General features: G+C 40.0%; 2 protein-coding genes across 5 annotated transcripts; one reads left to right on the top strand and one right to left on the bottom strand.

Moving 5' to 3' along the window:
• Nucleotides 1–115: 115 nt before the first annotated feature.
• LOC148072451 (protein RD3) lies at nt 116–2912 on the bottom strand. Its single transcript, XM_087799555.1, has 2 exons — nt 2605–2912; nt 116–491 (listed from the first exon to the last, which is right to left on the bottom strand). Exons 1-2 carry the CDS (start codon nt 2910–2912, stop codon nt 116–118), a joined length of 684 nt encoding a protein of 227 aa, XP_087655681.1.
• A 2578-nt stretch (nt 2913–5490) lies between these two features.
• On the top strand, nt 5491–24237 carry LOC148072450 (uncharacterized). 4 transcript variants are annotated; one of them, XR_015712816.1, is made up of 19 exons: nt 5491–5709; nt 8228–8406; nt 9449–9645; nt 11078–11181; nt 11365–11417; nt 12084–12333; nt 14364–14572; nt 14986–15111; nt 15280–15408; nt 17428–17550; nt 17905–18040; nt 18760–20018; nt 20082–20657; nt 21056–21315; nt 21388–21469; nt 21690–22242; nt 22298–22410; nt 22871–22920; nt 23455–24237. XR_015712816.1 is itself a non-coding variant. In XM_087798991.1 (18 exons), the coding sequence occupies exons 2-17, from the start codon at nt 8245–8247 to the stop codon at nt 22402–22404; spliced, it is 4323 nt and encodes a 1440-aa protein (XP_087655117.1). In that variant the 5' UTR covers nt 5491–5709; nt 8228–8244; the 3' UTR covers nt 22405–22410; nt 23455–24237. The 4 variants fall into 4 exon arrangements, 3 of the variants coding, with proteins under 3 accessions (XP_087655117.1, XP_087655118.1, XP_087655116.1); XM_087798991.1 differs by lacking the exon at nt 22871–22920 and having other exon boundaries at nt 12087–12333; XM_087798992.1 differs by lacking the exon at nt 22871–22920 and having other exon boundaries at nt 14385–14572.
• The last annotated feature ends 1261 nt before the right edge of the window (nt 24238–25498 follow it).

Raw genomic sequence — 25498 nt, 5'->3', positions numbered from 1 at the left:
TTCATTGTTGCTTCGTTTATTTAAACATTTTAAGATATTTTTGTTACTATTTCAACCCAAATGTCTTCATAAGAGGTAATAAGATGTTGTAGAAACACAAGTGCTTGAAAAAGACTCAGCCCTGGGCAGTTTGCTCGTGAGGAGTTATCTCCGGCATGCTCCTGCTTCTCCCCTTCCTGGCTCTGGCCCTGATGTTCTCCTCCTCTTCCCCGTCGTCATCTTCTTCCTCGGCCCAGTCCAGCTGCTGCTGCAGGTTCCCCCTGGAGCCCCTGAGGCCGGCGCCGCCCCGGAGGAAGATCCCGCCGACCAGCTTGGTCCTGAAGGTGACGAAGGACAGACTCTTGCTGCGCTGCTGCCTCTCGACCCCCGTGTTCTCGGGGTTCACGTCCTGAGAGGCGCCGAGCTCGTCCACACAGTCTCGCAGCACCGAGCGGAACAGACGAGGAACCTCGTGGACATCAGGCTCCATCTCTGACACCAGCTTCCTGAATCTGCAGGAGGATCAGGAGACAAAGATGGCAGGTTATTCTAAATGTACGTTTAATTTATGGCAGATTTACATTTCATGGCACTTTGTTCAATTAATTAAAACTCAAAATATAAATTAGTTTTAATGTTATAGGTGAGATGCACGTCTTCGTTCATTTTAGTCGTTTATTTCAAGAAGTCTCTGAAAATACTGTTTTAAATTAATAATTCTTAAGCGTTAATCAACAAATGTCACAGAATTGTTTGTATGTTGTTCGTCAAAACGATCCAGGATATTCAAAGAGATGTTCTTTTTCAATTTCTTATGTATGTTTATATTATATATATTTATATATATATATATATATGTATATGTATATTTATATTTTTTATTTATTTAATCTGTTAACACAAAACGAGTAAAGCGTCTCCACTTCACAGGTACTTCCTACTGTTAGCAGGTATTTTAATGAAAAATAATATTGGTTACTTTCTACCCTTTTCTGCACTTATGAAGGATATGCATTAAAATAATAATAATATAGTTTTAGTAGTTGCAGTTATAGTCTTGTTTTTTATGTTTATTGTTGTTGATATATTTAGAATGATTCATAATGTTTTATTAATGATTATTTTCCTATAATTTATTATTATCATCGAATTTATCTTATATATTATGGTTTTTAATACACATGTGTTGATGGACCCAATGTGGGGAAAATCTAATAATTAATGGTTAATTTGGTTGTAATGAATTTATTTATTTGTTAATTTCGGGCCTTGTCAGTTTACAACGTCATCGTCACGTTTCATCTTCGTTCAAATAATACAGCGAAGACCTTATCTAGTCCCGCCCCCATTATATAGTCCCGCCCCATTATGTAGTCCCGCCCCCATTATATAGTCACGCCCCCATCATCTAGTCACGCCCCCATTGCTCACAGAATTAAATCTTTTTCTTATTACATTTTGACATTAAAGATATTATTATTATGATCTTTATTACAGATTGTATCTGTTGTGATGGAGTGAGAGCCTTTTATGCTTTTTCTTTTATTCATGCGAATCCATCTCTTCTGCGTCTTCCTTCGTGGTCACTTAACCGTACTCTCCAAAGCTTTGGCTTGTAACGTCAGAGCTCATCCTGACCACGGCGCTCGCTGGCGATTTTCCGATATCGCGTGAAGATCCAACATCCCATCGTTACGATGGTCATGAACGAGAGACACGTCCTCGACGTCCTCCTCATCCAGTGCGACAACAGGCACAAAAATCTCCACTTGTCCCATCCATCCAGGGTGAAGCAGGACATGAAGGTCCCGATCATCAAACACAGATGTTTCTTGAAGGAGTCAGGAGTCAGTAGGAGCAACAGTCTGGAAGAATTTCTCTCCTCTGGTCCGGATGATCTACTGACTCCTTCAAGAAACATCTGTGTTTGATGATCTACTGACTCCTTCAAGAAACATCTGTGTTTGATGATCTACTGACTCCTTCAAGAAACATCTGTGTTTGATGATCTACTGACTCCTTCAAGAAACATCTGTGTTTGATGATCTACTGACTCCTTCAAGAAACATCTGTGTTTGATGATCTACTGACTCCTTCAAGAAACATCTGTGTTTGATGATCTACTGACTCCTTCAAGAAACATCTGTGTGTTTGATGATCTACTGACTCCTTCAAGAAACATCTGTGTTTGATGATCTACTGACTCCTTCAAGAAACATCTGTGTTTGATGATCTACTGACTCCTTCAAGAAACATCTGTGTTTGATGATCTACTGACTCCTTCAAGAAACATCTGTGTTTGATGATCTACTGACTCCTTCAAGAAACATCTGTGTTTGATGATCTACTGACTCCTTCAAGAAACATCTCAAGACACTTTTATTTGAGCTTTTCCTTGATTCTCTGAGACTCTTGTGTTTGTCTCAGTATTATCTTGATCTTTTAAGTATATATTTTATTGAATATTGTTTTGATTGTTTAAGCGCTTTGTGACCCTGGTCTGGAAAAGCTCTACAAATATTACAACTACTTACTTACTGTTAAAAACAGACTCAAAGCTGTTGTAATAATCATTTTTGCAGCGGCTTATTGTTTTGACTTTAGTTCCAAACGCGTCCGTCTCACCTGAGGATGACGGGGCCACACTGAGCAGGAGGGATCTTCAGGCAGAGGTCCTGCAGCTCCAGGAGGTCGTTCGGGGTCAGCTGGTAGGGCTGCGGCGGCGGCGCGTTGGCGAGCCAGCTGTAGTCGGCCGTGGACGAGGAGCTGCGGCGCCGGCGTCGACCTTCGCTCGCTCGCTCCAGGCGGATCCGTTCGGCCCGTTTGACCGCGGCCCCCAACTCCAGCATCAGGGTGTTGGTGACCAGCTCCTCCGGGCTCCTCTGACCCGGGACCTTGGGCTCCAGAGTGAACACAGCAGACCAGGGGAACATCTGGAGTAGAGTGGAAGAAACTTTGGTTTCACTTGATGATGACGATATGTATCGATATTTAACAGAACTGTAGCTGTTTATCAAATCTTTTTGTTTCTCAAATCATGTTTTTCATCGAAGCTTTTAAATATTTATACTTCAATAAAAGCTGTAGAAAATAAAATAATTACATTTTTCATTATTAGAAGTATGAAGAATTGTGTTGCATTTAAACTTCCGGCCACAAGATGGCAGCAGTCATTACATCCTCCCAAGATAGAGGAACAATGAAATCCTGTGAGATCCCGGCGATGACTGAGGACGAGAGGATACAGTGAGTCCAGCAGCTTTTAAAGTCGATGTTTGGACATATTTTGGTTTGAAAACAAATGAAAGCAGTTATGACTTCGTCAAGAGTCATGTGGTCTGTAAATACTACAACACCAGAGTCAAGTACTGGACAATACTACACATATATACTTGTTACTACACTATCACAACATCAGAGTCAAGTACTGGACAATACTACACATATATACTTGTTACTACACTATCACAACACCAGAGTCAAGTACTGGACAATACTACACATATATACTTGTTACTACACTATCACAACACCAGAGTCAAGTACTGGACAATACTACACATATATACTTGTGAGGAGGAGGAGGTTAGTTCCTCTGACACTTAAATTCCTTCCATTTCGTTTTTTTCCGTTTTGTTTTTAAGAAAACATTCACAGTCAGAAGTATTTGTTGAATGCAGATCTACCCGATATATAATATCAATAATAATATCATTGACTGACAAAAATAACTTTTTTTTTTACTCAAAACGTTAAACTAAAAACCATTAAATGTTTTAAAACACAAAAATGTCATCAATAAATCTCAAACTCCATGATTGTATCCATGACACTGTTGTAGTCATGTTTATACACAACATAAATACACACTATATATTCTAATAAAAATGTATTTAAATCGACTCACTTACCTTCCAGTCAAAGAGTGAATAAAGTTGTTAAAGTCGTGTTTGTTACGCAACAGAACTACCTGTCCACCTCGCTACCTGGGCAGGTCCAGGGCAGACGGTGTGTGTTGTGTGAGCAGCAGGGAGTCTGTCCGTCATCGAGGGATTGAGATTAAATATAATCCAGCGTTGAAAGGAGACGATCTTAATCCGGGTCATTATTGCGCGTCTATTGTGTGTAGATTTATTCACGTCTGATGACATGAGCCTCGACGACGTGACACGAAATGTAGTTTTGAAGTTGAAAAGATTTAAAATAAAACATGTATAAAATCCATTAGCACTGTTTAAAAGTTTACTTTCTGTCATAAACTAAGTATTAGCATCAGCTGTTCTTTGTTTACACAGTAATTAAAGGGTCGTTTCTTTATCCAAGATCTTTATAAAGTATATTATTATTTTAACATAGTTATACTTGAGATGAAGGTCGTTCGAATAAAATGAATGGAAATCATTTTACTGGGAAAAATCGACACATTTGTAAGTGAATATAATTCTGTTAATTACAACTTGTGAATATCCTCGTGTTAGAAATATCCAGAAAAGATGAAAGGAATAATATATAAAGTACATAATAGATACAAATAAATATTCAATATAATAACAATTTATATGTGCTTAATTTGTATGTAATGCATGTCTATACTCATTACATCATTATAAAATAAATTTATGAAATAAAAAGGTTATTCATGTATTCGAAAGTACTTGTTAGAGTTGCTGTTAAATTTGATTTGTAAATTATACATCTGTATTTACGTTAAGTTTGTAAATAATATAAAATAAACGTATTATATATATAAAAAAAATGATTTATTCAAAGTACTTGTTATCAATATCTGTCTCTTAGACTGGATTAAGAAATAATATACATCTGTATTTACAATAAGTTTGTAAATAATTATAAAATAAACGGATGAAATTAAAAAAACGATTCATTCAAATGTACTTGTTAACAATGTGTACCTCATTAATAAATACTGCATCTGAATATACATTACGTTTGTAAATAATCTAAAATTAATATAATGAATTTAAAAATGATATAAAATTTTAAAAAAATGAATGAAAAGTACTTATCAACTATTTATTGATTGAATAAATGGATTGATTTAGTTAATAAATAATGTGTCTGTGGTATGTTTGCTAATATGCTAACATGCTAACATGTTTATAAATAAATGTCAGAGATTTTAACTGCATCTGCTGATATGAAGGAGGATAAATGACTTATGTATAAATAAATGTATAAATACATGTATAAATAAATGTATAAATGAATGTCAAAATGTATAAATTACAAAATGTGTTTTTATACGTAAAATAGCTCCATTCTTAACTAAAAATAACCCAGAAGTCATTTATTTATTTTGACATTTTGATATTTATCCAACGATTTATTTATAAATGTATACATTTGTTTACGTATTTGTCAGCTGATGTTGTGTCGTCACTAGAGGGCGCTGTCGCTCATTCCAACCTCTCCCAAAACATTCCTGCCTGTGACGTCACGACGCCACGTCACTAGAGCCCCGCCCCTCCGCGTGCTGGTCGTCGTGTGATTGTCGGCTTGTCACTCAAACCGCTCCAGACACGCGCCACCTGTTCCTGTCGCTGGAAAAACTGACATTTATTTGACAAAACTCGGAGTTTTTAGGAGTTTTTCTGCCGTTTTATGCTCGTTTCTGTTTCTCCTGCTGCTTCCAGCGACGGTTCCAGCGGCGACGCTCCAGCCTGCGGAGCTACTTCCCGGGCATCTGGCGCCCTTTGTGCCTCAGTGATGGTGAGTAGCTTCCAGTGGTGAGTTAGCTTTAGCTTTTAGCTTCTGGACCTTTAGCTTCTGGATCTTTCCTCGAGTTTATCCTACAAAACAAAACCTTCCTGGACTCGTCAACCGGTGACTTGATCTGCCGCGGACTTTATTCACAGGTTGTCACGGCAGTTAAAAGCGAATAATTCGATATATTTACGAAGAAAAGATAAACATCTCTTTCAACAACTGTCAGTTTCAACCGCCATGTCACGAATATGACGCTTTTTATAACCGTAGCTTTTGTGGAAATACTTTTTTTTTTAAATTTAATCCATCGATACGAGTTGTTATTTTTCTTGCTCAAATTTAACAATACTTAAACCACCTCGTAATAATAGAAATATATTTTGTTTTCTTGTTTCCAGTTATTATCATGTATCAAAATAGACACCCAAGTTGACTTCTATTGTGGTTTTAATAGAAGTATATTTGATTTTCTTGCTCAGTTATTAACATTTCTATGTAGAAGACTTCAAAATAGACACACCCAAGTTGACTTATAAATAATAAATTACACAATGGAAAAACATATTCCAGTGAATGACAATGACAGCAGTCGAGTGGAAAATCTGCCTTTTAACAGGCAGAAATCTCGAGCATAACCAGACTCACCGGGACCGACTAGGAGGGAGAACATGGGATGTTTGGGGTTTGATTCCTCACTGACTGAACCTCACCCACTGACTTACACTCCCACTACATACTGACTCCTTCAAGAAACATCTTAAGACGTTTCTATTTGTTCAGGCTTTTCCTTGATTTTCTGGAACTCCTGTTGTGTTATCAGTTTTATCTTGATCTTTAAAGTATATACTTTATTGAATATTGTTTTGATTGTTTAAGCGCTTTGTGACCCTGGTCTGGAAAAGCGCTATATAAATAAAAATTACTTACTTACTTACTTACATTTAGTAAAGCAAGTCAATAGTTGTCTGTCAATATTATATCATAGTTTGTTGATACATTGAGTCTCACGTCTGGAGAACGAAGTGAGATCGTCTCCTTATTGGGATTCAACCTCATCAGGGTTTTACCACAAGTGGAATAAATCTAACCTGCATATGATTTATGAAGTAACAAGAGTTTAAACTAAAGGTGATGATGGTGAATTTAAAAGCATTTGAACGTTTTAGAATAAATTGTATTTCATTAAATTCTATGTTAAGTGTAAAATAAACTATTTTTTTGTAAAATAAAATAAATGTGTATTGAAGAAAATCAGTGCCATTAGAATATTTAATGGTTGAATTTATTTTTTCAAATATTAAGGGTTGAAATAATTTAAAATATTCAATATTTGTTATTTTAATTTAAATTATTGAATATTTGTTATATTTTAATCTAAATTATTCAATATTTTTTAATTCTTAGCCTTTTAAGTTCAATATTATAAAAAATTCGAAGCCTTTTAAATCCAATATTAAAAAATTCGAAGCCTTTTAAATTCAATATTAAAACAATTCGAAGCCTTTTAAATCTAATATTAAAACATTGAAGCCTTTTAAATCCAATATTAAAACAATTCAAAGCCTTTTAAATCCAATATTAAAACAATTCAAAGCCTTTTAAATCCAATATTTAAAAAATCGAAGCCTTTTAAATCCAATATTTAAAAATTCGAAGCCTTTTAAATCCAATATTTAAAAATTTGAAGCCTTTTAAATCCAATATTAAAAAAATCGAAGCCTTTTAAATTCAATATTAAAACAATTCGAAGCCTTTTAAATCCATCGTAACAGAGCACCACCAGGCAAAACCAAACGAGCACCGAGTTACTGGATCATACTTAAATGATCAGGTGACGTCATCACTGCTGCATCACTTTAGATATTTTCATGACAAAGTATGGAGTTTGGAGTTTAAACATGTTAAACTACATCTCACCATCAATCAGTAGATTCTGATGTGAAAGGATTTAAACAGAAATGATGTTTTAATATCATTAAAATAAAACCAATATTGAATAATTGAAATTAATTCAATTATAAATTGGATTTACTTCCATTGATGTGCTTGTGTTTTTGTTTTCTTCGAAACATTCCACCCACGAGAGTTTCTCGCCTGAAGCTCTTTCTTTTCAGTTTTTCTGTTCCATCAAGATTAACTTCATTCTTGCAGCCTCGCATGTCTCGAAGCGCTTTGATCATCAAGAGTTAATACTTAATCCTCGACGTTCTTCTGCTGAGAGGCGGTCAGTCGTGCTGCAGGTCTCACAGCAGTGTTGGAAACAACATGTCTCCAGAGAGAACGAGAGGAAGAACGAGCAGACGAGACTCAGGAGAGAATGATTCAAATGTATTTACAGAGACGTGGAATGGAAACCGTCTCGTGTCACAACAACCATGATTCATCGTGAGGCTCAGTGACAGGAGAGTTCTTCCTACTTTGGTCCAGACGTGGATGAAGAAACTTGAGGATTTTGAAATATGATTTGATTCATGAAGCGTCCGACACTGATGACGAGCGTCCATCTTGTGTTTCCCTTCAGGCGTAAACAACGGCAGCATGAGTTGGGCAGAGGAGGACTGGACGGTGGGGCTCACCGGGCGGGTCCTTCAGAAGGTGAAGGAGCTGCAGACCCAGCAGGACCGTCTGTCCCGGGAGAACAAGCAGAAGCAGCTGCAGCTCGACAACATCAGCGTCAGCCTCGAGAAGCAAACTGTGAAGGTAGCCAAGCTTTGACATGCAGCTACACAGAGGGTTCATGCTTGAGATATGAAGGATAAATGACATCATTGTAAATAAATACATGAAGAAATAAATGTTGAAATAAAAAAACACATAAATAATAAAATATGCAGATACAAAATGCATCAATACAAATGTTTGTATAGAAATTAGACAGAAATGGCACCGTTCCAAAATAAAAACAGAAGTTATTTATTCATTTTGATATTTATTCACACATTTCTTTTATACATTTAGCTGTACATTTATACCTTAATTAATTTGTAATTAAGAAACGATGAAAAGAAAGCGCAACATGACACAATCTTAGTCTAAAGATAAAGAACAACATAAAGACAAAGGATACAAAGATTAACATGGAATAAAATCATCTTTTCACTCCTGCCCCCAAACTCAGAATTAAATAATCTAATAACACGAGGAATGAGTGAGTCCCTGAGTCTATTAGAGTTGCACCATGGGAGGAGCATTCGTGCTGCTTCTGCTTCTCTGTTCACTGATGACAGTGTTCAGAGGATGATGTCATCATCCATGATTAACAGTAGTTTGTCTGTTTGTTTAATTTGCCCCCAATTATAATTATAATTAAAAGTGCTCATGCACCTTCTTTCTTGCTGTTTTTGAAACTTTTGCTATTTTCTTTACTCTGCAAAATTAGAAGTTTAGATATTGTTCTCATCTAATACTTTCTTCTGAACTGTACATTCACTAAATATCAACGTTACAAACTCAAAACAGAAATAATGAATTCAAACTTATTTTCACTTTTAATGTCCACAAATATTTCATTTAGTTTTCATTAATTATTTAATTTTTTAATTTAGTGTAATTGCCCACTTTGATGTATGTTTCCCTTATTTGATTGTACTTGAATCATCGAATGTCATTAATATTTATTTTATTCATTTTGTTCTTTACCTTCACCACCACAAAACAATCCTGTGTTTTGTTTACATTCTTGGCAACAAACGTGTTTTGTTTCTTATCCTTGTCGTTCCTAATGTCCGTGTCTTCTGTCCAGTATGAGGAGGTGCGTGTGGAGCTCCAGTGCGTCCGCAGAGACCTCCAGAGCGTGGAGTCCGAGGCCAAGCTGACGGTGAACAACAACCAGCGTTTGGCTCAAGAGCTGCAGACCAAGCAGGCTCAGGTGTGCTCTCTGGAGGGTCAACTGGAGTCGGCTCGCACCCACAACAACAAGCTCACCCTGGAGGTGAAGAGGTGGGTTGTGTTTTAAATCAATTATTCTTCCTAGACTTGAGCTCCTTTGTGATGTCAGAGCTGATCTAGTTAAAGTGATCACATGGTCCTGGTGATGTTAAATATTTAATGAGGAGATCCTCAAAAATCAACAATGGAAAATGACAACGAATCAGAGATGTTCCAGTTGACGATGTGTTTTCTTTTTTTCACATTTAAATGTATGTTTGCTCATGTTTTATTCGTCCTGTTTACACTTAATTGAACTTGACTTAAAAGTTTGGTCCATTTTTAAATGCAGAGTTGATCATTGATAACGATAAATAAATGACTTTTTAAAATGTATTTACATTTTTACTAAGGCTGCACGATATATAGAAAAAACTTTGATATCGCGAAATTGGCACTTGCTATATGCATCGAAAACGTGCGATAATTTATAATTTTTTATTGTATAAATCAAGCATTTATTAAATGCGCACTTCGACCAATCAGTGTCACGTTCTGTAAAGTTGCCAATTTGTACTTCTATGTCTCGTTGTTGTTTACGTCTCCGTCCGTCTGAACTGTGCGGCGCAGCTTGTTAGGCTCGGTTGCTATGGCGACGCGTCTTAGCTCAGTATATACACGGAAGTAATACTAACTTATGATCTAGTTAAACACTAGTGATCCAGTCACTCGTCTCTTTCAACCTCCTTTGTTAAAGCAACATATTGTAAGAACTTTTCATCTCGTCTCAGTTGTTTTGTTATAAGATCGTAAACTTCCAAACAAACCTGTCCGTCTTCACCGTATGCTAACAAGCTAAGTTGTTAGCGTCATTTATAAAGTGTTATGTGTCCGTCTTCACCGTATGCTAACAAGCTAAGTTGTTAGCGTCATTTATAAAGTGTTATGTGTCCGTCTTCACCGTATGCTAACAAGCTAAGTTCTTAGCGTCATTTATAAAGTGTTATGTGTGCGTCTTCACCGTATGCTAACAAGCTAAGTTGTTAGAGTCATTTATAAAGTGTTATGTGTGCGTGTACAAGGATTTATTATTGATTTGGTGATATCACGACGCGCCGGCGGCTCCTCTCTGATGTCGCTCAGTTTGGCGGGAAACCGATCCAAGTCCCGCGAGACTGAGAGTTATTAGAGATATTTTTATACCATCATGTCGACGCGCAAGCGCAGAAATAAACGAATGGGAAATATCATTGTTTTTCTTCTTTAAACCCCCGGACCTTCACGACAGTACTCCATTGCACGCGGCTACATTTTTAGGTGAAAGAAAAAAATATCACATTAATATTGATATCGCAATTCAAGATACTAATATGCAGCCCTAATATTTGGCGTCATCGGATAAAAGTTCATCCGTTGCGATTCGACAGGTTTGACTGGTAGACACGTGCTGACAAACAAACAATCTTCAGGTTCGACCTGCTGTTGAACTCTTGCTTCTCTACAGACTGGAGGCTGAACTGGAGAAGCTTCAGAGCAGCAACAGGACAGCAGACGTGTCTCTCTTCTCAACTCCCTGCTGGAACACAGCCTCACCCTGGGAGCTCAGCGGTACAGTCTGGTCACACGTGTCTTTCAACAGGAAATCTAAATCTCTAGAGTCTCTGACACTTTTGTTTCCTCTGGAGACCTGTTTTTAAGAAGAGCCTGTTGATCATCTAAGTACTCTGTGCTTTACATTAGCTCTGTTGAGACACACAGTCAACAACCACATGCTTTGTCTTTGTCTGACAGGGAGTCAGAAGTCAGAGAGGCAGAGAGACGAAGGGCCGGGCCGACCCAGTCGAGTAAGTCCGTCTTAACTTTTGTTAAGTATATATCCTGAATGAGTGAGAAATAGTCTTGGTTATTTGCCGTTTTACATCTTTCAAACACCTGCACAATATGGATTAATAATAAAACATCATATTTTTATTATAATTTTTCTATTTTATTCTTTATTTATTTTATGGTGCACCTCAAACTATATATTTGCCATAGATTTGAACAGTTTTTAAAACATGCACCAAAATGAAAATTTGCATTTTCCTTGTTGAAGTATTTATGAAGTAAATCTCGCTGTGCAATACTTCAATCGTTTTGTTTGTTTTGGCGTAATCCTTCATTCTTAACTGTGATAATACACAATTAAATAGGTACAAAGTGTAGTAAGTAAAATAAAGTCAATGACAATTGGTTTTGACTAGTTTTCTGTACATTATAATAAAATCCTTTGAAAAATAAAACAATGATTTGTGACTAGACTGAAGATATAATAAATGTTCTATATTCAGTCATTTTGAAAATTAGGATACTTTTTAATATATTTATCTAGACTTGCTTATTTCAAACGTCTTAAATCTTGACTGGACCCACGACCTGGTAAAGCCACATGATTTCCGTCTAAAATATGTTGTTTATGTAAAACTTGATTGTTAAAATACATGTTTCCTGTTTCAATCTTTTAACTTCAGCAGCGTCTTCATTTCTCCGACGCCTCGGACTCGCCGTTTCTACGGCAACACAACACCCCCCAGCATCATTCATCCCGTCAGCCCGAGACCTTCTCGACTCCTCTGGCGGCATTTCCGTGGGAACGCGAAGACACCAGGAGAGTTGTTGCTGCTTCTTCATCTCCCAGGATGCCGAGTGCTGACGCAGTCGGTCGAGGCCCAGTGGACCATGGGAGAAAGGAAACAGGCCACAGGGCACTTGCTGCTGACAGTGAGTACATTTAAGAGCAATCATATGAAACCTGATGATGAATTTTATTTTTTGTTGTGCTAATAAGTGTGTAACATAAGTTTTGAATTTAAAAATAAAAACATGTTTTCAGAGCAAGTTAAGTGGCACTGAAAATGTATTGTACGTTTATTAAACTGCCAGTACTTTACAATTCTGAGTTCGGGGGCAGGAGTGCAGTGAAAGTATCTGGATGTTCTGTTCCATGTTAGTCTTTGTATCCTTTGTCTTTGTTGTTTTTCTTTCCTTGACCTATGTTCTTTGTCTTTGTCTTTAGACTTAGATTGTGTCATCTTGTTCTTTCTCTTTATGTTCTTCTTATTATTTTATTTTTTATGTATTATTTTTTATTGTTTATGAAAAATTGCTGGCTATTGGTAAAAAACAATTTCCCGAAGGAGACCTCCTGAGGGATCAATAAAGTTTTACCTTACCTTTAGTAGTTTGTCTTTAAATGTCTGCCACGGTCTCCTTCGGGATCAATAAAGTTTTACCTTACCTTTAGTAGTTTGTCTTTAAATGTCTGCCACAAATGAGCGTAAAATATTGATTTGTTTACTTTTATTCTTCTCGTCGAGAAGATGTTTTTATGTATCTTTTTAGAGGAAGTTCTCCCCTTGGCACCAGTCGCTTATTAAGATGGACTTACATTCTTGTCGATAACAATAATAAGAACACTCTGAAAATAATCCCACATTAGTCGACATGAGTTAGAGTAGAAAATGAGTGAAATTTTAACCATCACTTTAAGAACAAGTGTCCAAATTAATTTCAGGAAATTAATCTTTCTCATCAAATTAAACACAATATTATTGGGTTTAAATATTAAATAATGCATGCAATGCAATTTTTTTTCTATAAACATCAGAGAAATAATGTTGTGACAGGTTTTCGATTGAATTAAAGTTATGCTACTTAACAATGGTGCCGCTGAAATAATGTGTAGAATGTGGTAATAAATGTGTTAATAGCATGATGTATGTGGTGCCATTCCCTTCAAAATGAACCTAATCTGAGCCAAATAAATTCCTTAACGTTTATGTTTCACACTAAAGTGATAATGATTATATTATATTATATTATTATATGATTAGCGAATGATAACTCGCTTCTTATTTTCTAAAGACCACATTAGTTTACCCTTGTGTGGTTGATACGAGCACCGTTACAACATGGCTAATGTTTGACATGTGGGTGTGTTTTACATTTATGGACGTGTGTGTCCAGAGTTACTGAGTCGTGTGTTGTTTTGCTTCATCTCTTCCTTGAGGAAGATCCAATAAAGTGAGGCGGCGCCTCCTACATGTCATGTTCGCTGCGTGACCTCACATAGCACTGGTTACATAATCGGCTGTGTCGCAATCTCTGAGTCAGTCAAGTCAAGTCAGATTTCATGTTGCAGTGAATCCACTCTTAAACTATCTGGTGTGTGTGTGTGTGTGTGTGTGTGTGTGTGTGTGTGTGTGTGTGTGTGTGTGTGTGTGTGTGTGTGTGTGTGTGTGTGTGTGTGTGTGTGTGTGTGTGTGTGTGTGTGTGTGTGTGTGTGTGTGTGTGTGTGTGTGTGTGTGTGTGTGTGTGTGTGTGTGTGTGTGTGTGTGTGTGTGTGTGTGTGTGTGTGTGTGTGAGGGAACAGCAGCAACGGAGGTTACAGAAGATGATGTTTAAATTAAGGAACACTTTCAAGTGATGATCAAATATAAATGATGTAATATTTGTGTTTCTTATTGTTGTTCTTTCTGTGTGTGCGAACAAGAGCAGGACAGCGACATAAACATGTCGCAACAGCTGTTCAAACACTGCAGGCCTGATGGAAAATAGATTTATCAGCTCGAAGGTCATTAAAGTTCAGAAGAGCAACTTGTTAATTAGCTGCTTTGATGGATCGACACAGTTTCTCCTCACGGAAGACAATGTTCTTTTCCTGTGCATCGAGATCCATTTTACTTTTAGCAATAGTCAACATTTTTATTTCACGTTTTTATTCATAACAAAGTCGATTACTCTGTTTCAAGGTCCTTCTTTCCATCTGCAAGTGGCGGACGTTAAAAGTCGAGTGTCTGATCTGGAGAAGGAGTTGGGGCTGAAGACTGACCGGCTGAAGGCGTGTCAGAATGAAATGGAGCAGCAGAAGAAGAAGATGGACGCCACACAGACGAGCCTGCAGAGAGCCCGCGACGAGCTGAGCGTGGCTCAGTCACGCATCGCCAAGGAGAGCGAAAGGGTACGTTTCCATCGCCGAAGACGTTAAAACTGATACTGATTCAATGAAAGTTATTTGTTTTGTGACTTGTTACGACTGAAGCCTAAACTTCTGTTCAGCACAGACTTGAAATTGACTTGTTTATCACAAGCAAAACATTCCAATGACCTTCTCATCTCATCTAAAAGCAAATGTTTACGATCTCAACAAGGACATTTAAATATGTCTTTCAATCCTCATTTGAATAAAGGTGCAGCAAAAGCAAATTTGACTGAGTTTTGCATCAGTAAATAAATAAATAAAAGGTGTGATGGAGCAGAATCACATGCTTAATAATGATTTTTTCACTAATAAATCACCAGAAAAAACGGTCACCAAACATTAAGACGTCTGTGCGTGAAAAGGATCTGAAGGGAGGTTTTGTGTCGTTGCAGACGTCAGAAGCCGAGCAGAGGCTGAAGCAGCTGCAAGAAGAGCTGAAGTGTCAGAGACAGAACTACGAGAGCAGTCGTCTGCAGCAGCAGCAGCGCAGCAAAGAGCAGGAGAAACAGCATCAGAGGGTGAGACGGAAACTCAAGAATGACATCTATTTGAAATTGATCGTCATAAAAATCAAGTCAAACCAGATTTCCAAACGTTGACTCATCGAACAGATATGTTTTCTTCCCACGTTAAGCTTAAAACATGTAATTAAATCTTGGGATAAACTTCTCTTCTCCGTCCTTCAGGATTTGACGGAGCTGCAGAAGGAAAAACAATGTTCGGAGAAGCAACATCAGCAGGAGGTGAACAAGATGAACCAGGAGCTGCAACAGGCCCGGACGCTACACAACTCCCTGCAGGCACAAGCTGACAAGGTAGACGCACAACTATGTTTCACGAAATCTATGATGCCGCGCCATAATGTGGTTCACCTCCCGTGGTTCACCTCCCGTGGTCGCTACAATACCGTCTTTAACTTCTACATCTGTTTCTATGTGTTAGTCACAGAGACCTGGGATTGCTTGGCTGGGCGGCAAAGCTTTGTGAGAGCTATTAACTTCACTGTTATTGAAAGACAAATGGGATGTCATCTCTCTTTGAAATATTGACATTAGAAAATGATCTTAAGCCCCGCCCACTTAAATCTTATAATGTCATAATGGACTCTCGTAACCTCTCGTTCGTCAAGATTTCAGAGCAACTTTATAAAGTAATGAGTGTAAAACATGGTCATGATGAGGAACTTACTGCATCTTGGAGAACATTTACTACATGTCGGGAGAGTTTATTATTATAATAACGAACTACTTATTAGTTGTAGGAACCCTGATGCAATGACAAGTTTGCAAGTTCAAATACTTGTACTTTAATATGTTTTTAATTTATTAAAGTGGACAAATAAATGGTCAATACTTTGTGGATGTTTTTTAAAGCTTGGGGTTTTCAAAACTCAAATTCTATAATATTTAAACTTTTATTTGAACTTGACATGCTTACCCGATTATTAATACTTATCTCTGCTCAGGATTTATTTGAAATTAAAAAATATTATTTTGCATTTACAGGCTGAATCTTTGTACTTTTTTTTTTTTACTGTGAGTTTAAATATTTCACCCTCTGTCAACTTTCCTTTGTGACTTTATCTCCTTTTCCCGCAGTAAAGATAACCTTATCTCACGTTCCTGCACGAGACTCCAAATATTCACGTGTTTTCAGTTTCACTCTTTCACCTTTTGTGTTTTCTTTTCCTTCACTCGCTGTGTCCTCCTCTCCCACCTTCCTTTTCTCCCTCCTTGCACTCCCCTCACTGGAAAGATTGAGCCACGAAGGTAATGTGAGTCGAGAAAAAGCATCTTTCATAGACGTGCCACAACAACCTGTGTGTCATTAACGCTCAGAGGTGTGAAGGCATGTGTGAGATCAGCTCCGTGTCAAACCGTTTTAAGCTGCATGAGTTCATCAGAAACATGTCTCTTAGTTCTACAGCTTCAGGGTCCACTGGTTGTAATAACACTTTTATTCCAGGTTGAAAACAGTTTTCATGCTTTTAATAATCAGATTCTGTTCCTACAACTTTCCCTCTTTTCCTCAACTACAAATACAAACATTGTAGTCACTTGTTACTGCATTTTCTAAACATGTTTCTGGCTTTAATTAATTAAATATCGACTGATGACAAACAAACACTGATTTTTATTCTAAGTAAATAAGTAAAGGTTATTTGTAAAGCGCCTTTATAGACCAATATATTAACTTGATTCATTTTAATCAAGTTCATTTACTTTGACACTGGTTGTGATTATTAACATTTAATCACTAAGTTATAAATTACATTTACTAGTAATGGAAAATCTTATATCAAACTTTAAGAAAGTGTTTTTCTAATTGATTACATTTGCTTCACATTTAAACTTTTTTCCTGATTTCTTTTAAAACCTAATTTCTTCAAACTTCTTAACTTTGACATTAAGATGATAATGTTCATTTGAAAGTGTAAATAATAAACATCTCATGTAGGAGGATAAAATCTTTATATTTTTTTTAAGTTTTTGATGGAAGAGGATACTAAATATAAGTAATAAGTAAATTAAAATAAATGTTTTGAATAATCCTTTTCATTTTTGTGTCAATAATGATAGATTGCGACACTACAGGTGGTTTAATTCATCGCTCAGATCAGGCTGTTGCATGTACGCGTGTCGCGTGAAGACGTGTTGTTTGAATCATTAACTCTGGCTGGATGTTTGTGCTAAAACTGTGAGATAATTCATGTTTCAACTGGAGTCGTACGAGTGTTTACTTGATGTTTTCAACCTCTGTGAAGGTCAGACGCTCATGGCTGATGTTGGATCGTGATGTTTGTCAACAAGTTCTGAGTCGAGTCTTTCTTCCAGCTGTCGCTGCAGAAGCAGGCAGTGGAGAAGGAGTCGGACACGTTGAAGGAGAAACTCAAGTGGACGGAGGCTCAGCTGCAGGAGAGCCAGAAAACTCTAACTCAGACTCGGACCAAGCTGACGGTAAGTTCACGTCAACATCGACACAACAACAACTAACCAGAAGGTGAAATTTCTGCTTTTTTTAGGCGATTAATCCATAATTTATTTGCCGTCATATGGTTTTAAAAGCAAACCTATACATTTTTAATGATGCAGCGTCTCTGAGCTTCATGTTTATTATGATCAATAAATCATGCTCCTAATGACGGGTCATGATGCAGCTTCTGGGAATCATCTGGACTTTGATACACGTGTCTCACAGCGTCCGTCAGAAATATGCTTAGTTTGAATGGAAATATGAGTTTTTATGACCTGTACAATTTACATCTACACAAGTGTCTCACTGCTCTCTCGTCTCACTGCTCTGTGCGCCAGGAAGCTCAGCGAGAGGTGGAAGGTGTGGCTCTGAGTCTGGAGCAGAGCAGGAAGAGGATCGTGTCTCTGGAGGACGAGGGGAGGAGTCTGACGGAGCAGCGAGGAGACGCTCAGAGGCAACTCAAGGAACTTCAAGGTGTGACAGATTCCTCACTTCCTGAGTTATACTCTCAGGCCTGTCTTAGTTTGGTTGGCTTGTCCAGGTTTTTTTTTATCAGTTTGATTCCTATGTTATAGATGTCTAGAAAAAATGGGTGCCATGTGAGGTTTTTATGTCCCATAAACAAATATTTATTGCACTAATTTCAAATTGATCAGATGAGGGACCGTAATCCTTTAACCGTCTAAAGGATTAAACACAACAAAATGTCAGTTTACCAGGTAGTGTGAGAGGGTTACCACATATAGATAGATTTGATAAATACATAAATGTAAAAACAAGGCATTGAAATGTCTAAATTAAGCTCTGAAACGGCTTCAAATTTCCCAAAGGAATTTTCCCAAGAGATCCAAAAATTCCATTTATAACAATCTACAATATTTCAATAATTTACAGATCGACTCTAGATCTCGAAATCTTTTCAAGTGTTTTTCTACACGACTGAAAGTGGTACCGTGTGTTTTGTGCAAGACTTTTTACAGAATGTTCATTTATGTTCAAATAAACACACGCAAGATTTTGTTATTGATTTGGTGTTTGTCTGTTTAAAATGTTGGTTTATTGTCCAGTTGGTCTTAAATTGGACAATAAATAATAATTTCCATCCTTTTCCTGTTTTTAATTTCATGAGTGTGTAATTAGCTAAAAACATTGTACTTTTAAAGTATACTGAACCAAAATGTATCTTTAAACAGATGAAAAAGCAGCTTCTGCAAAACCGCAGCCGGTTGTATTTCCCTCGGCAGGACAGAGTTTCTCCTCCTCGACCTCCGGCTCTTGTCATCCTCGCACTCAAACCAAGAGGAACGTGTCCAGTCGAGCAGAGGTCAAAGATGACGAGCATCAGGAGGAAGAGATGGCGCCGTCGTATCCCTTCGACAGAGAGCCAGGAGAAGGAATAGAATCGGAACACATCACTCGTGACAACCAGGAGGGTTTGCATGTTAAGAAGAGGAAACAAAGTCAAGCAGATGTTTCTCCAAAGAGTGACGATGAGCGCGTTCGAGGTGAAACCAAATCTGAGGAAGAGAAAAAACGAGGAACCAGTGAAGAGGCTCAGTCCTCCGAGGGCCTCCACAAGGAAAACGCGATGCTGCGCTCGGAGATCCAGGACTTGCGAGAAGAACTCCAGAGGCGCCTGGAAGATCTGGAAGCCCAGAGGCGGGCAGAAGCCGAGGCCAGAACCAGACTCAAGCAACTCAGCCGAAAGAACGGGAGCCGCGCCGTGGAGAGGGAGGAGCAGGAGAGAGAGTCGAAGCTGCAGCTGGAGCGAGAGAGAGCAGAGACGGAGAAGATGAGGAAGACTCTGGTCGGGCTGGAGGCTGAGATGAAGACCATGATGGAGGGACAGAAGGACGGAGACAAAGAAGAGCAGGAGGCTCGCGAGAGTGAAATGGTTCAACTCAACATCCAGCTGAAGAAGCAGCTGTCGGAGGTGAAGGTCCAGCTGGCACTAGAACGAGAGATGAGGGAGCAGGAGGAGAAGAGGGACGGAGAGAAAGGATCTGAACTTGATCTAAAACTGGCAGAACTTCAGGACGAACTGGATCGACTCCGGAGCAGCAGAAATGGAGCAGCTCTGAGAGAGGATCTGCCCACTTACCTGACCCTCCGCAGTGACCAGATCAACTGCAACGACGAGCTCTTCCCATCCCCCGAGCAGCACAGGCTCTTCTGCAGCTCCACCAACCAGCAGAACACCCTGGTGTCCCAGGCAACGGAAGATCTCATCCAGGAGATGATGGACTCCGAGCCCTCGCTGGCCTCCGAGGATCCAACCGAAGCTTTGTGTGACTCAGAGACTTCATCTTCTGACGGAACACGGTCTCCTTCAGACCTGCAGACCAGCGACTCGGCCGTCTTCGAGGAGAACGAGCGTCTGAGGAAAGAATCCGCCCGAGAGTCCGAGCGAGCCCAGAGGTTCCAGACCAAACTCAACGCTCTGCAGAATCAGGTGAGGCTGTTGTTGATCCAAGACCAAACTGAAGCTTGACCAGTTGAACTTGTTTGCTCTCAGGTGACGAGTCAGACCAAACAACTGACCGCTGCGTTCGAAAGTCAGAGTCGGCACATCACCGGACTCTTGGCTGAACTTCAGGAGAAAGAGAGCGCCCTCCGAAGTCAAGGAGAGGAACTGCAGCTGTGCAGAAAAACGATTCACTCTCTACAGTCCGAACGTGTGGAGATGATAAAAACGGAGACTGACGAGGAAGGAAGTCCTGAGGTGACGGCGGAAGAGTCATCGGGTCCTCAGAGAAGTGGAGAAAACCATGCTGTGCTGGCGAGAACCTCAGGAGATGACAGGCGTGGGAAAGAGAGTCACGTATGTGAGCAACGGGACGAGACTCCGATGCTGCCCTCTAGTGGTCAACGAGAAGGTGGTGAAGGTCTGGATGAACTGGACCAGGAGGAGAATAAAGGATTGAAACCCGTTAACTTGACCAAACACGATCAAAACACTGATGAGGAGGATGATGATGATGATGAAGATGATGATGTCACTCCTCTGACTTCACTGCAGCCAGAGACACACGACAGACCAGCTGAAGAGTCGACGTTCACTAAACTGGAGATTGATCGACTGCAGCAGCAGGTACTGTTTCATCACCTGAGAGAATCTAAACCATTCTCTACCATATTTCTATCTGTTCTTCTTTCCGTCCATCTATCTTTCTGTCTGTCCATCTATCTTTCCTTCTTTCTGTCCATGTATTGTTCGATTTTTCCATCTATCCATTCATCTTCCTTTTCCTCTCTCTCTCTTTCCATCTCTCTGTCCGGTCATCTATCTTTCTTTCCATCCATATTTTTTTGTTCATCCATCTATCTTTCTTTCTTTCATTCCATCCTCCCATATGTCTTTCCATCATGTTATGTTTCTGTCCCTCCATCTGTCCTTTCATCCATCTTTCTGTCCATGTTTAAAACACTGGCAATAGATGGATAGAACTTTATTGAAGGTTTCTTATCCTAATCTCTCCATCTGTCCAGGTGGTGGCGCTGCAGAGTAAACTTGCGGCCGTCAGTGAAGATGCAGAGCATCAGGCTGAAGAGCTGCTGGTCTGGAGATTATCTTGTCAACCTGCCCCGACGTACACGGATGATGAAATCCAGAAGACTCGAGTCCAAGGTCGTCCCGATCCTCCAGGACCTCCCGCTGAACCCCGGACTCACGTGACCATCGTCAGGGAGGACGAGCTGCTCCTCTGCTCCTCCTCCAACAAACTTCAGGGTCGTAAACTCTTCTCACGGTAACTCACACTTGAACGAACATAAACGTATCTCTTCATAGAGATGTGACAGTTCCTCTTTTCCACCACTAGTCTGCAGCAGAGCGCCGCGTCGGACGTCCCTCGCTCGAAACGCTCCTCAGAGGAGAAGATCTACGACTCTGGTGATGATCAGGTAAGTTTGATGAACTTCTCTCTGAAATTATAACATCGAATGAAAGTTCCGGCTCCACTGATCTCTTCATTAAACGGATCCATAAGTTAATAAACATTTTGAAATGACAAGAATGAGGTTTGTTTATTAAATATTGCGAGAGAACACGTGGTAACAATGGATGAATTATAAAGTGAATTCCTGTGGTTTCCCTTCGTCACATTTCGACCTCCTTGTCCAGGAATCTGAGAAAGAAAACCAAAACTCAAATGTGGTCCAAAGAGTTTCTCAAACCGAGGAGAAGCAACGCGTCGAGACTTTGAAAGCGTCGTCGGAGAAATCTCGTCGACATAAGATCAACGACGAGTCCGAGGACGACTCGACCAGAGCAGCCCAGTGTCGCTCAGGACGAGCAGAGGTCGTGGACGTGAGGGACGTGAGGGACATGAGGGACGTGAGGGACATGAGGGACATGAGGGACATGAGGGACATGAGGGACGTGAAGGACGTGAAGGACGTGAGGGACATGAGGGACGTGGCCAGTCAGACGGAGCAGCGTCTTCCCGCCGCGGAGCTTCACTCGACGTCCACTCAGACGCAGGAAGTGGACGAGGAGGCTCCGCCCCCTAAGGAAGCAGCCGCGGGAGACAAAATGCTGTTTTCAGGCTCCTTCCCGATCCCGGCAGACCCGGCCCGGCTGGCGGAGAGGATTCGCCGCAACAGGACGCAGCTGTCGGCGGCGTTCGACGACACGGAGTACGAGCCGTACGGCCTCCCCGAGGTGGTCATGATGGGTAAGAGTCACGAGACGAGGATCACGAGCGGCTTCACGACTTGTTGTCCCTTCAGGCTTCGCCGACATCCCGAGCGCCGCGCCGTGTCCCTACATCGTGAGGAGGGGGTTCCTGGGAACAGCCGTGATGCCTCCGACGCAGCAGGAGGAGGAGACCGACTGATCCCTGGTCAGTTCGGGATTTATTTCCACCAACATCAGGTTTTCCGTGGTCGTCACTTGAAGGTCGGCGCGATTGTATCGTTGGAGACATTAAATCTTCTGCGGCGTCGGCATCACTGGACCTCTTTGTTTACTCCGTGGATGTCCTTCGTTTAACGCGCCAGAGTTACGATCCCAGATCAGACACGCATGACGGCGCCTGAGATGAGCTTCTTTTCCGCCTCCAGACATCTTTGATGACGAACATCAACCACAAAATATCTCCTTTGTTTAAATTGATTTAACTGTGTGGGTTTAAAGTTGTGAGTCTTTAGTTGTCAGTTGCGGTCAAACTAGATTATCTTCTGCACACTGTTTTAAAGCAGCACTGTGTAACATTCTTTCTGTAATAATTACTTTAACTTTGAACAATCTTGACTTCTTAATTAAAACTACTTTTTATTTTAACGATGCTCTTCTGAACGCAGTGACCCCCAAACCGCTGACGGTGGGTCAGAAACTGAAGAGTCTTTTGAAGGTAAAACTGTCCCGATAAGACTCTTTAGTTTGTTTTGTTAGAAAACACACACGTGTTACGTGGTAACTTGAGGTTCTACGATATTTCAGTTACACACTTCTGACACTAGGAGGAGCCAGAAACGATCTTTTAATACTACTTACTGTTGCTTTAACATGAATTAAGATCTGGCGAGCAGGTTAGTGTGGACGACGTTACTGCATCAAACTAGATGATTGGTCTGGAGTTTTTTTCTCTCCATGTGCATAATTGTTTTTGTTTTTTAACTACAAACATCAACAGGATAAAAACTTTTTAATATCGTGCGGATCAATGATGCACCAAACATAAGTTTCCGGATTAATGGAATATTCCGAGATTAATGGAATAACAACAATATATATTTTTTTAATAACAATGTTTTGCACTTTTATACAAAAACAAATTATATTGAATTTAAAAGGTTACATGTTATTTTAAGAAACACTGTCTGCACTGATGTACTGATGATAATATTTGATTTGAAAAGTGTTTAATCTGATGATTGTTCTGTAGGTTTGATCGTCTGTGAAGCTCTTGATCGACTGATGAGAAGCAGGTGAAGCAGGTGAAGCAGGTGAAGCAGGTGAAGCAGGTGAAGCAGGTAACTGGACCTGCAGCTCAACACCAGCCTCTGAGGTGCCGTAGAGTCGTGTGTGTGTGTGTGTGTGTGTGTGTGTGTGTGACTCTCGTGTTGACACTGAGCTCGCAGACGATGAATCGTCTCTTCCTGAACTCGTGAATCCGCTCGTCGACGCTGCAGGTGAAGCCGACGAGACTGCGGTAAACAAGTCGCGGCTCCACTTATTTATGGACACTTGGACGCGTTTACAAAACACACAGTGTGAGCGTTCGTGTGAAGGCAGGTTGTGTATCTGATGTGTTGATCTGGATGTCATGGCGAGTGTGTGGAGGAGAGAGAAGGGAGAGTCCATGACTCACACTAACCTGCTGCTTTCCACTCCATGTATGGAGACGAGATCTGCTGCTGCTTTACTTCTCAGCAGCTCCTGAGCTCTGAGTCCAGAGATGAACCTTCAGTTTGTTACTGTTTTAGTTGATATTTAAGTTGTTTTATTTTCTCTGAGAATCAATAGAACCCAGTGAACTGTTGCTGAACTATTCATTTGAAATACACACACATGTACACACGCACACAAACACACATCTACACACACACACAAACACACACACACACACACACTCACACAGCTGCCTTTGTATCACAGTTGCCTTCTTTAGAATTATTTCTGTAAATGTTCTTGTTTTCACTGAAACAATAAAAGGCTCAAACATGAACCTCTCGTCTCTTTGTTGTTATCATGTGACGAGCCTGTCATGATCATGTGATGCGTCTGTCGTGATCATGTGACACGTCTGTTGTGATCATGTGACGCTTCTGTTGTGATCATGTGACGAGCCTGTCATGATCATGTGATGCGTCTGTCGTGATCATGTGACACGTCTGTTGTGATCATGTGACGCTTCTGTTGTGATCATGTGACGCGTCTGTTGTGATCATGTGACGCGTCTGTTGTGATCATATGACGCATTAGTTGTGATCATGTGACGCGTCTGTTGTGATCATGTGACGCATTAGTTGTGATCATGTGACGCGTCTGTTGTCATCATGTGACGTGTCATTTCTGATCATGTTACTTGTCAGTTATGATCATGTGATGTGGCTGTTGTGAATATTGTGATCATGTAATGTGTCTGTTATGATCATGTGACGCGTCTGTTGTGATCATGTGACTTGTCAGTAATGATCATGTGACGTGTCTGTTGTGATCATGTGACGTCTCAGTTCTGATCATGTGACGCGTCAGTTATGAATGTTGTGATCATGTAATGTGTCAGTTATGATCATGTGACGTGTCTGTTGTGATCATGTGACGCGTCAGTTATGATCATGTGACGTGTCAGTTATGATCATGTGACGCGTCAGGTGTGATCATGTGACGCGTCAGTTGTGATCATGTGGCGCTTCTGTTGTGATCATGTGACGTGTCAGTTCTTATCATGTGACTTGTCAGTTATGATCATGTGACGCGTCAGTTGTGATCATGTGACGCGTCAGTTGTGATCATGTGACGCGTCAGGTGTGATCATGTGACGCGTCAGTTGTGATCATGTGACGCGTCAGTTGTGATCATGTGACGCGTCAGTTGTGATCATGTGGCGCGTCAGTTCTTATCATGTAACTTGTCAGTTATGATCATGTGACTCGTCAGTTGTGATCATGTGACGCGTCAGTTGTGATCATGTGACGCGTCAGTTGTGATCATGTGACGCGTCAGTTGTGATCATGTGACGCGTCAGTTGTGATCATGTGGCGCGTCAGTTCTTATCATGTGACTTGTCAGTTCTTATCATGTGACTTGTCAGTTGTGATCGTGTGACGCGTCAGTTGTGATCGTGTGACGCGTCAGTTCTTATCATGTAACTTGTCAGTTATGATCATGTGACTCGTCAGTTGTGATCATGTGACGCGTCAGTTGTGATCATGTGACGCGTCAGTTGTGATCATGTGACGCGTCAGTTGTGATCATGTGACGCG

Source organism: Callionymus lyra, chromosome 9 (assembly GCF_982586985.1).
Source record: "Callionymus lyra chromosome 9, fCalLyr1.hap1.1, whole genome shotgun sequence".
Classification (NCBI taxonomy): Eukaryota; Metazoa; Chordata; class Actinopteri; order Syngnathiformes; family Callionymidae; genus Callionymus; species Callionymus lyra.
The sequence above is the reverse complement of the archived record's forward strand: the minus strand, read 5'-3'. Positions and strand labels throughout refer to the sequence as shown.

What these genes read in the sequence shown, in the direction of transcription:
- LOC148072451 (XM_087799555.1), bottom strand. Translation starts at nt 2,912, where the DNA reads ATGTTCCCCTGGTCTGCTGTGTTCACTCTGGAGCCCAAGGTCCCGGGT. An exon ending in TGTGGCCCCGTCATCCTCAG is followed by an intron (nt 492 to 2,604) that starts GTGAGACGGACG and finishes ATCCTCCTGCAG; the next exon opens with ATTCAGGAAGCTGGTGTCAG.
- LOC148072450 (XM_087798990.1), top strand. Translation starts at nt 8,245, where the DNA reads ATGAGTTGGGCAGAGGAGGACTGGACGGTGGGGCTCACCGGGCGGGTC. An exon ending in TCGAGAAGCAAACTGTGAAG is followed by an intron (nt 8,407 to 9,448) that starts GTAGCCAAGCTT and finishes TCTTCTGTCCAG; the next exon opens with TATGAGGAGGTGCGTGTGGA. An exon ending in AGGAGAAACAGCATCAGAGG is followed by an intron (nt 15,112 to 15,279) that starts GTGAGACGGAAA and finishes TCCGTCCTTCAG; the next exon opens with GATTTGACGGAGCTGCAGAA.